At 45.3% G+C, this 13,377-nt stretch overlaps 1 protein-coding gene across 2 annotated transcripts in view; it reads left to right on the top strand.

Moving 5' to 3' along the window:
* The first annotated feature begins 524 nt into the window (after positions 1 to 524).
* Positions 525 to 13,377, top strand: part of DOCK10 (dedicator of cytokinesis 10) — a 177,961-nt gene continuing 165,108 nt past the window's right edge. For both annotated transcript variants that reach the window (XM_088669021.1, XM_035132552.3), the window contains exon 1: positions 525 to 720. In XM_088669021.1, the coding sequence (XP_088525147.1) occupies positions 595 to 720 (126 nt within the window). In that variant the 5' untranslated portion in view covers positions 525 to 594. The remainder of the gene's footprint in view (positions 721 to 13,377) is intronic.

The raw sequence follows: 13,377 nt of genomic DNA, 5'->3' as shown, positions 1-13,377 counted from the left end.
GTGGTGCCTTCATCCTGCTTATTCTAGGGGCCAAGGGCATGGGCATTTGCCCTGAGGGCCCCGCTGTTTCCAGTAGCGAAGTAGGAGCCCTGACAGCCTCGGCCTGTTGCGGGAAGCGGCAGGGAGGCTCTGACTCCTACCCCGCTCGGCCAAGGCAGCCGTGTGCGAGAGGCGGCTGGGCAGCTGGCGGGGAAGCTGTCCCGCCAGTCGGTCTGCAGAGTTGCCAACTTGGGCGCCTCACGCTGCGAGCTCCGTCTCCGCTCCGATGCCTTGCCTCTTCTCGCTCCCCCTCGAAAGCCGAGCGACGCTCCCCACCCCCTCAAAAAAAAAGAAGAAGAAAGAAAGAAAGAAAGAAAGAAAGAAAGAAAAGAAAAGAAAAGAAAAGAAAAGAAAAGAAAAGAAAAGAAAAGAAAAGCGCCGCGGAGGTGGATGGGGGGGGGGGAACGCGCGTGTCACGCCTTCGAGCTGCGGAGGGGGGAAAGGGAGAAGAAGCAAGCAAGCAAGCCCCGAGTTCCGCTTCCTGAACGCGGCTGAGAGGCGGGAGAGCTGCCAGTCTGCGCCGGACTTTTGCTGCCAGCCGTTCTGACCCCTCTCATGGCTGTGGAGAAAACGCGGAGATTCACCCGGAGCCTGCTACGACCCAGCTTGGCGTCCGAGCACCGCCAGAGCGCAGCCGCCGCCGTCGCCAGCGTCGCCAGCCGCTGCCGACTCCAGCTGAGGGTGAGTTCAGTTCGTCTCTTCTGCAGAGCGCGGGAAAGGCGCGAAAAAGCGTCGTCCCGTCTCCCCCCGGGCGCCTCCAATGAACTCGCGCTGTCCCATCTCACGCTCTGGCATCTCTTGGCAGGGCGCGCGTACCATGTGGCTTGGAAGGGGGGGGGAACGTGGAAGCAACGGCGCAAAGTGGGGGAGTCGGAGGGAGCCCTAGCGCCTCCTTTGGCTCGCGGGGAGGCCCGGCGTTTACTGTAGCGAGGCGCGTCTGTCTTATTTCGTATAGCGCTATCGAGCGTTTAGAGCGCCTCCCGATCGTTCTTTCAAACTTCTAAGCAAACTTTAATCTGGGATAGCTCAGCCGTAGAGCATGATACGATCTCAAGGTCGTGGATTCGAATGTCATGGGTGGGTGGGGGGGGGAGATTTCTGCATTGCAGGGGTTGGACTAGATGGCCTTTGGGATCACTTCCAACTTTACAATTCTATGATTTTGTAAGGGAAATCAGTATTTTCCCACCCACCCCTTTCATATTGGAGATGAGAACGAGGGAGAGACGCAGGGCTGAAGCTTTCAGACTTGAGGTTAGCCGAAAAAGTGGCACGCAACAGTGTCAGATGCATGTCTATTGGGAATTGATGCTGGGATCTTGCTCTCAGGGAGATGCGGGTGGGATTGCAGCCTTCCTTCCTAAATTCCCCACAGAAGCAAGATTCAAAGCAAGGCCTTCCTGCTGGGTAATACTATGCATGTGGGATCAGAAGCAAATCCCACTGTGCTCAGTAGGTTTTACTCAGTGTGCATAGGATTGCACCCTTACAGCAGCTCTTTAATTAATAAGATTGTGGCAAAGGTCTTTCATACAGCATGTTCTGGTGTGTTGCATAGGACCAGCATTGGAAACTCCCACCATTTTGCAATGGGAATTCATTAATGCAATTAGTTTCTGAGCACTGGGCACAGTACTGCCCATAATATTTCAGATCGAAACTGCCACTGCTAGAAGGAAAGGAGGGCCTTTTTCTGCCTCTCCACTTCCAGCCACTCGCTGAAGACTGGAAAAGGGATCCTCATAAGAATATTAGTGGGGTGGGTGGGGGAAGTATGGCTTTGTTTTTTTGGCAGTCTTAAAATGAGGACTAGACCGTGTGAAAAATGTATTCTTGTTATTATTTTTTGAAAAAGCGAGCCTAGACGCTCCATTGTGGTGCCCATAACCTAGGTTTAAGGTGCCATTTAGCTCCTAGCTTTTGCATCTCAGAAACACTGCATAAGGCACGCTTGGCAAATCCACACCATGATCAACTCCTGCTCGGAAACCAATGTCCCCACTGTGGAAGGACGTGTGGTTCCAGGATTGTCCTCCGCAGTCTCTTACGGACTCATTGTTAAAACTGTGTTTATGGAAGACAATCTTACTCGGCTATGAGAGATTGCCAAAGAAGAAAGAAGAAGAAGATATGACATCTGTCTCTTTGTAGCCATCTGTACCTATGTTGCTTCTGCCGGGCATTGGTACTTTCAAATAGTATCAACTTCCTGCTGGGAAGTTGCAACTACGGTAAAACACCCAAAGAGGCCTGTAGCTGCTTAAAGCATAACAAAATATATTGTGATACATAATAAATGTATGCCATTAGCTTTCCTATACCAGAGTCCAATTTATCATGAAGTGGACTAGTCAATGAAACTGTATTCCATTATGAATTTGTTATGTTTGCAGGTTTCTTTATTCTTACTTTCTAACAGAGATCCCATCCAGCTACCCCTGTTGCACAGAAATTGCCATGACCTCCATTGTAAGGAGGGTTCCATTGTTTTTACAGGGTTTTTTTGGGGGGGGTTACCCAACTGAAAAATCACACAGTTTAATATAGACTGTAACACTTGGGGGAAAGATTTGATGTGTCCTTGGTCTGCAGTGAGCAAACATTGCAAAATTATTTCCTGTAATTTTTATGGACAATGTTCCAGTACAGGAACATTGGTGCAAACTCTGTGTCTCTTGCATAAGAAGTGGGTGGATGAAGATGTTCCATTCATAAACTGCCTTCATTATGAGTTCATCATCGATTGGCAATGTTTCCCCATGAAAAAACGATGTCTTAACTAGGGACAATTTTGGATAACCAGGCTGCCATGCGACTATGGCAAAAACCTTCCTGCTTATTGCTATCTATGGCAAGTGGGTACATTCTTATTCAGTGTAAGAATACCCTGCCCATAACAACAGTTTTTGGTTTACATGTGTGCAAAAAAGCATAACTGGTTTTTCTAATACTGGCTGTTAGAACCATTGGGGGAATGCAATGTAGTTTTAAGAAGTTAGTTCCATCAGTTCCAGCATTTCAGCACACCAGATGGAACAACCTCCCCTCTCCTTCTTCCCCATGCACTATTCTAGGAGTTCCTCTGAAAGCCACCCCACCCCAGCCGATGTGAGGGGCAAATCAGGGGAAGAGAGGGGTGAAAAGTAGAAGACCTTATATTGCCTTCTGCTGTCACGACTCATTAGTTATTGTGACAGGAACAAACTTAAACCTTAGAATCTCCTCTACTCCAGACATGAGAAGGCATTTGGAAGCTTCTGCTTCTGATTAAATACATTCAGATCTGAACAGCGGTAAATCATAATGATGGTGTGTTGAAACAAGACAGCTTCATAATCCATAATTTTAAATTGGCTTGTTGCAAGCAAACTGTAGTTCAGATTACCCCCCCCCCTTTCCTTTTTTTGCAATCAGTTCACAAGCAGCTATGGTTAATCACAAGCGAAAGCTTCCAAATTCCATTCTGCAGCTGTGCCAAGGGAGAAGAGAAAAGTGGGAAATATATGAGCCTGAGGCTTCACTAAGCTAATTCTTGTCGTGATAAACCATGGTTGATTGTGACATCCAAAGGCACTGTCAGTGTGGGCTCAAAACTGCATAATTTTTATTGTTAAATTAAAAATCTTTAAGTTACTGTTGGCTAGAGTACTACAGATCTGGAAAATGCTATACAGTACCATATATTTCTTGGCTGTTCACTCAGCCAAGGATTGTAGCCATGTGTGAACTTACAGGAGGAATTCCATCACCAAGTTCATTTTTATGTTGCACAGCAACAGATTTCTGGCAAAAGAGTTTCCAGCAGCAGTCATTTGGCAGTGATAAATACTCCCTCTTGAGTAAGTAACATAAATTACTTAGGTTTGATACATCAGAGTTATACAATGTATGTATTTGTATGTAACATTAAGCTAAACCATGACTTAGTGTAAATGAGTAAACATGCAGGTTCCTGGAGTGAAGAGCTGCTAAGCCATAACGTGGTTTAGCATCATGTCTGAATCTGGGCTTCTGGTTTGTCTCCCCCAGACAAGCCACAATCATTATCAAGAGCAAGCCTTGGTTACTGCTCATGGTTTGTCTGGTGTGAGATAAACAATAAACCCCCACTTGGATGCAATGCAAAGCAAAACCATGGTTTCAGCCTGAGTAGTGCTGTAGCAGGAGGACTTGAGGTGGAGCAGTCGTAATCTTCACTCTGAGAACCTTAATGTTCGTTTGTTTGTTCATGCTCATGCTAAACCATGGTTTGGCTTAGTGTTGCACGCAAACCAGGTAATTTCCCAAAAATATTTACCTTTGTTATTTCCAGAAACCAAAAAGATATATGGTTATTTAACAAAACAAAACAAAACAAAAATGCCCGATGTTTGTACATCTATTGTACAGTATTTAAAAACATAATCTGAAGGTTGCACCACACAAATGTACAAGTCTTTCAAGTCTCACTGAAGCTATTTAGCATTACATGCCTATTAATTCTGAAGTTTTAAAACAGGATATTTCTGGCATATAAATAGGCTGGGTCTACACAGGCAGTGGAATGAAACAGGAATTAATGAACCGCATGATTTAAGCTTGCAGGACAAGAATTATATTTTTGAATGTCCCTTCTGAAAAATGTGTGGGCCAGGCCAAGGAAACATCCATTGAATATATTAATCTACCTTCCTGTTTTGAAATTTTGTGGTTAGATCCATCATATGCCCAGTGACATAACTGAAAATGCAGATAGAAATACAGAGGTCTTACTAGTTTGGAAAGCATCACATTTTGGATTAATTTTATTCCTGAATTGATCTTATTCAAATAAACCTATTTCAGATTAGATGTGAGGGGAAAGGGTGACCCACTCATGACTATTAACTCTTTCAAGGCAGGGGTTTGATTATTTTAAATTGAATTCAATATAGGTTTATTGTACAGTCCCAATGCATTATATTTTCTTTATCTCCAGTTCTCAGCTTTTTGAACAAGTGTATCTTGATGATGTACACATATGCATTAAACCAAAAGCCTATCCACTTAGGTGCCAAGTAGGTGCACCTACTGATTTTTTCTTCTTCTAAACAACTGTTAAAGCTGTAGGATCCCAATTCTATTTTGCACCCGGCCATCAGTATCATAGCCAACACACTAACAATCCCTCCATTAAATTATTAGTTTATATGAAATAATTCATTAGTGGGAATATTTAAGTCTCCAGAATATACCATAACATTTAAAGTTTGTTCTGTGTTCGTTATTTTGACCTGCAATGTAACTTTTTCTTTTCACCCACCCTCATAGTTGTTAACTGTGACAGTTTTTAAAAAAGTTTGTGTGGCCTTTCTTGCAAATGCTACAAAATTGTTAATGTTGAGACTTAGATTTATTGACAGCTTTGGCAGGCGGTACTCGCACCCCCAGCTGGCGGCGCTGACACGATTTTATGTGATCGTCGGTCAGATTTGAACGATCAGCGGGCATATCTGTTTCGCGGCCAACCCTCCCTAAAAAAAGCTCAACAACTTTGGGGTACCCTCCCCCAAGAACTCTGGGCAACGTTCCCAAAAATTGCAATGTGGGTGGGTGACAAAAATATTTTCACACCGGGTACCACCTGACCTTGCTACTCCTCTGTCCAGACCATTTAAGTGAATGCTTAAAGCAGACCACTGACTGCTTAATGCAGAGCATTGCAATCAGTGAATGTATTCTAAGCATGTCTAGTACTGTGGCCTATTAAAGCCACAGTAAACTATGGAAGGTCATTTCTAGGAACAAAATAAATAGTCATGGAGGCTGCTAGAAGCTGAATCTGTGTAGCTGGAGCTCTGCACATTTGCTCATCTGCCTGCAGCTGTTGATTCTGCGGAACAGCAGTGGAAGATGTGGACACAGCTTGCCATGTGTAGTACCTGCCTCGTGTAGGATGTGAAGCGTGATCCATGTGTGTTTACTCAGAAATAAGTCCTCTTGTATTCGAAGGGTCATATTCCCATATACGTGTGCACAGAACTTGAAGCCTTAGCTTGCAATCCTAAATGCACTTACTATGGAGCAAGCTGCATTGAACACAGTGGTGCTTGCTACTGTGTAAAGCATAGGATGCCACTGTCAGACTCCCAAGGTGCCACAGTGCTTTCCATCTGTTCTCTTCATAGCAGGAAACAAAGCAGGCATTTGTGCTTAGTTCATTTCACCCAGCACCATTTCTGTGTAGCCTTCACTCATCATTCATTTTGGTACAGAAGCCCCACTGAAGTGAAGATTGTGCTGCAGCAGTGCTTGGTAGATTGCTCCCTGCATTTGTTTCAGTAAGCCTTTGCATTCTCTTCCTGATGAATACAGCTGCTGATGTTGAGTTATCTGCTAGGAAATTTCAAAATGGACAAAGAAAGTTGAAACCCATGTTTAATTTCGCTCTGTGAGTAATTAGACACTGCAGCATCGCCACAGGATGTGGTTAGGAGAAACAATGGCTCAGCGATATTCTAACACAAATTTAGTGTGTGGGGGAGAGAGACAGAGAAAGACCAAATGGTCTGAAGCTTATGGTTGCAGTCCACTTTCACTGTAGTTGTCCTGTTACCTCTAGTGAGATTTCCTTTGAGTAAATGGTGTGCAACCTACATTCCGTGCTGTTTAATGAGAGCAATTATTATTTTATTTGTACAGAATGGTTCACCCCACTTTAGAATCAGAGCTTTGGATCTGAATAGACCCAGAATATTATAACTGATAGGTTAAGTGGTAGGGAATTGGCAGAAAATCCAAGAAGCATTTTTCTCCAGTGGAATTGGAATATGCAGTGTGTCTCCTGAAGAGCCAGGGTTAAAATGTGAACAGACAGCAGATTTGCAAGAGCTACTCAGCCAACTTTAGTGACTTTCTCTTCTCTGCTCTCTCCTCTTGATCTGTCCACAGAAGGTCTGTGGATCCAGCCAGTTATGGTACATGTATGTTAAGTAAAAGGTAAAGGTAAAGGGACCCCTGACCATTAGGTCCAGTCGTAACCGACTCTGGGGTTGCGGCACTCATCTCGCGTTATTGGCCAAGGGAGATTCCAGGTCATGTGGAGCTTCCAGGTCATGTGGCCAGCATGACAAAGCCGCTTCTGGTGAACCAGAGCAGCACACGGAAACACCGTTTACCTTCCCACTGTATTTATTTACTTGCACTTTGATGTGCTTTCAAACTGCAGGAGCTGGGACCGAGCAACAGGAGCTCACCCCATCGCGGGGATTCGAACTGCCGACCTTCTGATTGGCAAGCCCTAGGCTCAGTGGTTTAACCCAAAGCGCCACCCGCGTCCCGTTGTATGTTAAGTAGGATCTGGCCATATCAGGTTCCTACAAGTGTTGTTGTTGTTTGTTCTTGCTGTTGTTACTTACATGGCACTTTACAGAATACAAGAGAACAGGCTACTGGCCAGTGGCTTTTCAATCTAAAATTCCACACGGGGGAAATAGAGAAAGGAAAGGGAAGTAGAGGCAGGGCTAAACAGAGAAGCAATATACATTAGTTTCAGTTACACATCCTTAGCCTTAGTTGCAGGCTGTGTTCTACTGGGCATGGGAACTAGTGCGCTGTGCCAAAGGCTTCATGGAAGAGGTGGGTTTCGGAAAGGCAACCCTATGAAGCAATAGAGGTGTCATCTGTTAGCCATCACTTTAAATAATGCAGATGGGTTTTAGAGAGAAAAGAAACTGGTAATGCTCTACAGGGTAATCTGAACAAAAACTTCCAAAAATTCTGCTGAATATTTAGTCTGCGGTAAATCACATTTTGTTAAACTGATCTTACTTACTGTAGGATAATTTCTCTCCCTGGAGAAATGTTGTGAAGAGGCTCACTTCTTAACATTTGCATTTATCATTCAATAGGCTAAGCTACCAACATATAGATATATCTCATAGCTACTGGAACGGTGGATTAGGAGGCAACCAGAAAAGGGCAGAGGCAAGAATGTGTTGCTTGCAAATTCCCTGGCTGCTGGACTCGCCCTCTAGGAGAGACCAAGACAAAGGGCCAGTTTATTCCTGCAGCTCTGTCCAACTAGCTTGACACCAGAGATGAATTTGTTCCTCGAAAGAGGAGGAGGTAGAAAAAGAGCAAGAAAGTCCAGCCAAAGGAATAAAGCATAACAGAGATGGGAGAAAGGAGAAAAGAAGTAGCAGGGAAAGAGAGAACAAAAATGAAATGGAAAAGGAGGAAAGAATCAAAGAAAGCTGCATCCAAGCTTGGACAGGTGGGTAGATGATTAACAAACTGACCCTTAAATTCTTGCAGACTCCAAGATAACACACACACACCTTAGTTTAGGTGTGCTGCTATAAGCTGTTGTAATTTTTAAAGAAAGGATAAAGTTTTAAAGTAACAAAAAATAGAAAGAAAAAAGAAACCATTTGCTCTATGAATCATGCTGAATAGCAAACATTTCAAAAGGTTTGTAAACTTCATTTTTTTTATCAAATTAGCTTTAACTTTACAAAATCTGTTGTCCTGCTGTGGCAAAGTAGCAAGTTTGAAGTGAAAGAGCGGAAATAAGCAATTGGCAAATAGCTTGCAGTTGCAGGGGAGGAAATGGACTGATTATCATGAAAGATCAATTGAGCTGAGTCAGTCTTACAAAAGGAGGAATAATAAATTTGCTACAGGTGGCAATATATCTGAACATTGTAATATCTCTCAGACCTGCTATGATTTTTAGTTTCTACCTGGTCATCTTCAGTAATTCCTAATTAGTTCTTCTGAGGATATGATTTTGTATTTCTTGTATTTTGAACTTTGTTTGATGGTTGATGAACCATAGTAAACATTAGATTTATTGAATCATGCAAATCACCAACTGCAGTCTGAAATAGTTGGGGTTGGTCCACCTGTGAGGCAGACTGAGGCAGCCACCTTGGGCAGCGGAAGCCCAAGAGGCAGTGTTCCCATGGGTGCCCTGCCCACCCTGCTGCCTCCGCTGATGGCAGAGAAGTGGTGGCAGCTTCTGTGAGATCTTGCAATAGCTATGAGATCATCTCGCTGGAACCCGCCACTGTCACTTTGTGGGCACTGCTGCACAATCCAAGGTAAGGGTGCCTTCAGAAGGGGTAGTGGGGTGACACTTTCCTGTTTCACCTCAGGACTGGAGATAGTGCAGGCAATATGTTTGCTACCTGGGTTGCTCTTTGTATAATTGGACTGCAATATTTGAATGGCAGATATGCGTATTCAGATGGTGCTGATGTGCTCAGCAGCCAACTGAGGAAGGGAAATAACAGAATGCAAATAAGGGGGCATTTAAGAGAAGGTCTAATTAATGAGGAGATGTGAAGAGCCTTAGAAATAAATGCTGGGAATATGTGCATACAAGATAATTAACGACTAAAAAGATAAATGCATGCATATTTACTTGTAGGCCAGATTCTTGTGATCCTAATTCTACGTGTGTCATTCCCATGCATCAGATTAGATTGTACACATGGCAAGAAACAGTATACGCATACTCCTCAACTGGGTCAGTGTGTGAACCAGCCTTCAGTCAAGGGCTGGAAATATTTAGCTCTAGTGATGGGTGAAATCCCCCTTCTTGAATCATATATTTCAGTCTTTCTGAGTTCTCTGAGAGATCTCTTAAGTGCATAGCCACACACACACACACACACACACACACACACACACACACACACACAGTGTTTCTAGGCTCAGAAACATCCAGCCAGGTGCTACTCTTCCACTGTCACAAACCCTCTACTACTCATCCACCTCCCTACCCCATTTCCACACATTCCCAACCATCAAATTTCAAAAGAAGGGAATCTGCAGTGAACTCAGCATAGACAAATGGTAAAAACCAATGACTCACCCTAAATTCCTATGGAATTGCTAACTGCAATGATACATACATTTCAACATCACAATGTGTAGTGTTTCCATAAAAAGATAGCAGTGCTAAGTACAGTGGTACCTCGGGTTACAGACGCTTCAGGTTACAGACTCCGCTAACCTAGAAATCGTACCCTGGGTTAAGAACATTGCTTCAGGATGAGAACAGAAATCACGTGGCAGTGGCAGCGGGAGGCCCCATTAGCAAAAGAGGTACCTCAGGTTAAGAACAGTTTTAGGTTAAGAACGGATCTCCAGAACGAATTAAGTTCTTAACCCGAGGTACCACTGTATACTCGCTGCAAAACTTGCAACCATAGCATAGGATGGACAATTTTCCCAGTCTTTGCTGCCAATTTGCCTCCCCACTCTTATAATGATAAGAAAAGAGGGAGCGGGAAGGAAACCAGTAGCATATCAAAATTAACCTATATAGGTATAGTATACTGTATACCTATAACTGGGTTAGCCAGTGTAGTGCCCTCCAGGGAATTAACTACAACCCTCACCAGCTGTGGTCAGCATGACCAATGATCAGGAATGATGAGAACTGTTGTGACGTGGGGTTTGTGATTTCAGCTCTCTTGACAAAACATGCTGGAGACAGTTCTCTAGTAACAGCTCTTTATTAAAGTGAACAAGACTGAAGACTGAGGAGAGGAAAGCTACATTTATAGGGACAGGGGACTAGCTAGGAAGGGATACATTTTGGAGGGAACAATATCAAGCAATCACAGTGCTGCCTTTTGGAGGAAACCAATAAGACAGAGGATCCAAATACAGCAGCTTAAATGAACCAATAGTAGCTGTACCCTCTGGAACCAAAAGGCAGTTACTTTATCCTAATGCAAATACAGACAATTATAATACAGATATAAAATCCTTTGACTCAATACACAACACCCCTCCCCCCCTAGTGAGCACAGCAGACGTAATCCCTCAGGTACTGTGGGGTCCTACAACTTCTACCTGATCTCCTGACAACAGGTGTTGCAGGTTCTGGATTGGGTGTTACCTGTGGTGGAGGGGCTGCTATAGGGGTTTCATCAGGAACAGATGGAGTCCCAGACATCTCAGGGTCCCCGACCTGTACCTCGTCATCCTGAGGACTAGCAGACCCTGGTTCATTTGCTGAAGCCCCTGGTGACTGTACCTCTGGACCATTTTCACTCTGGTCTTGCAGCTGTGCGTCATTAGCCAGGGATGAATTATCTGACTCCTCCCTGCTGAGCGCCCGGCGCCTCAGCTGATCTATATGTCTCTTCCAAACTTGCCCATTTTCCAAGGTCACATAATAGGACACAGGTCCACTAGCCCGGGTGATCACACCGGCCACCCACCGCGGACCTCGTGAATAGTTCCTCACCCAGACCAGATCTTCAGGGGCGAGATACCTTGTTGTGTCAGTCTCAGCCTGGGGGGTTGCTCTTGAATTACGGTTTGGCATTTTATCTGGGTGGACATAATCCAGCACCGTTACCAGTCTTCTACCTAAGAGCAGCTCGGCTGGCGACTTGCCCGTCGCAGTACACGGCGTCGCATGCTGCAAAAATAACATTCGCGCAATGCGAGCCGACCAGTTACCCTCCATTAAGCGCGCAATGGATTCTTTGGCTGTTCTTACCATGCGCTCAGCCTGCCCATTGGAGGATGGGTGAAAGGGCGCGGATGTGACCCCTCTTATAAAGTTATCAGCCAAGAATGCCCCGAATTCTTGGGATACAAAAGCTGCCCCATTATCTGATACAATGGTCTCAGGTAACCCGTGGGTAGCAAACAGCTGCCTCAACACCTTGATTACGGCAGCTGATGCCATGCTAGGGACCATCGCCACTTCTAACCATTTGGAATATGCATCAACGATAACCAAAAAGACCTTCCCTTGGAATGGCCCAGCAAAATCTATGTGCAGCCGGCTCCAGGGAGTCCTGGACTGCTCCCACCAGTGGACTGGTGCTCTGGCCACTTCTGGCCGCACCTCTTGGCATGCCTTGCATGTTCGTACCCATTGTTCTATGTTCTGGTCCATTCCAGGCCACCACACATAACATCGGGCTAGCGACTTCATCCTGACCATTCCCGGGTGTCCCATGTGAAGCGTCTCAAGAACCCTGTTTCTCAGTGGTGCTGGGATTATCACCCTATCTCCCCATAGGAGACAACCCTTATGCATGGACAATTCGTGCTGCCTTGTCGCATAAGGCCTGAATTTTTCTTCATGCGGACCACCTGGCCACCCCCTCCCCACCCAAGTGAGCACACGGGAGAGAACAGCATCTTTCCTAGTTTTCTCAGCTATATCCGTAGCTGTTACAGGAGCCCCCGGAAGTGTTTCTAGCATCATAATGTGCTCCGCCGGAGCAGGATCCTCATTGCTCCCGCCAGGAAGGGGCAATCGACTCAGCGCATCAGCATGGCACAACTGTTTCCCCGGCACATGGGTCAAGGTGTACTGGAACCCATTCAGGAATATTGACCAACGCAACATTCTGGGGGAGAGAATTTGTGGCGTTTGTTTGTTTGGGTTGAACAACCCTAACAGTGGTTTGTGGTCCGTTTCAATGGAGAAATGGCGACCGTACAAATAATCATAGAACCTTTTGATTCCGGACACAATAGCCAGTGCCTCTTTATCAATTTGAGCATAATTGCGCTCTGTGGGCGACAACGTACGGGAATAGAAAGAGATGGGCTTTTCCGACCCATCCGGTTCCCTATGACTCAGCACAGCCCCCAGACCGTATTGAGAGGCATCACATGCCAGGACCAGCGGCTTTGACTCATCATAATGAGCAAGGACGCTCCTGCTACTCAGCATTCCTCGCAAGGAGTCAAAAGCCTTCTGCTGCTCCCGCCCCCATCGCCACACATTCTTTTTCTGCAATAGTCTATGTAATGGTTCAGCTACCGAAGCTTTCTGGGGTAAGAACGAATGATAAAAGTTAATAAGTCCCAGGAATGACTGCAACTCCGTCTTGTTCTGTGGTCGTGGTGCCTCGATGATGGCCTTAATCTTAGCATCTGTGGGGTGGATGCCTGATGCATCAATTTTAAACCCCAAGAAATCCACAGTTGGCACCCCAAAACTGCATTTTTCTTTTTTCAGTTGCAACCCCACCTCCTTGAACTTGAGCAACACTGCACGGACACGCGCAACCAGTTCCTGTGGGTCTTTTCCAGCAATCAAAACATCATCAAAAAATGGCAAGACCCCCGGCAGACCTCTTAACAGGCGTTCCATGAGCCCTTGAAAAATCCCTGGGGCCACACAAACTCCGAACTGTAATCTGTTAACTCTGAACGCCCCTTTATGTGTGACAATAGTCTGTGCTTCCGCTGATTGTGGGGTTACTGGCAGCTGTTGGTAAGCTTGTGCCAGGTCAATTTTGGCGAACACCTTGCCCCCAGCCAGTTTAGCCAACAGATGTGATACGACTGGAATGGGGCATGAGTTTCCCCTGAGTGCCTTATTGATAGTAC

Source organism: Zootoca vivipara, chromosome 5, assembly GCF_965207765.1.
Source record: "Zootoca vivipara chromosome 5, rZooViv2.hap1.1, whole genome shotgun sequence".
NCBI lineage: Eukaryota > Metazoa > Chordata > Lepidosauria > Squamata > Lacertidae > Zootoca > Zootoca vivipara.
The sequence above is the reverse complement of the archived record's forward strand: the minus strand, read 5'-3'. Positions and strand labels throughout refer to the sequence as shown.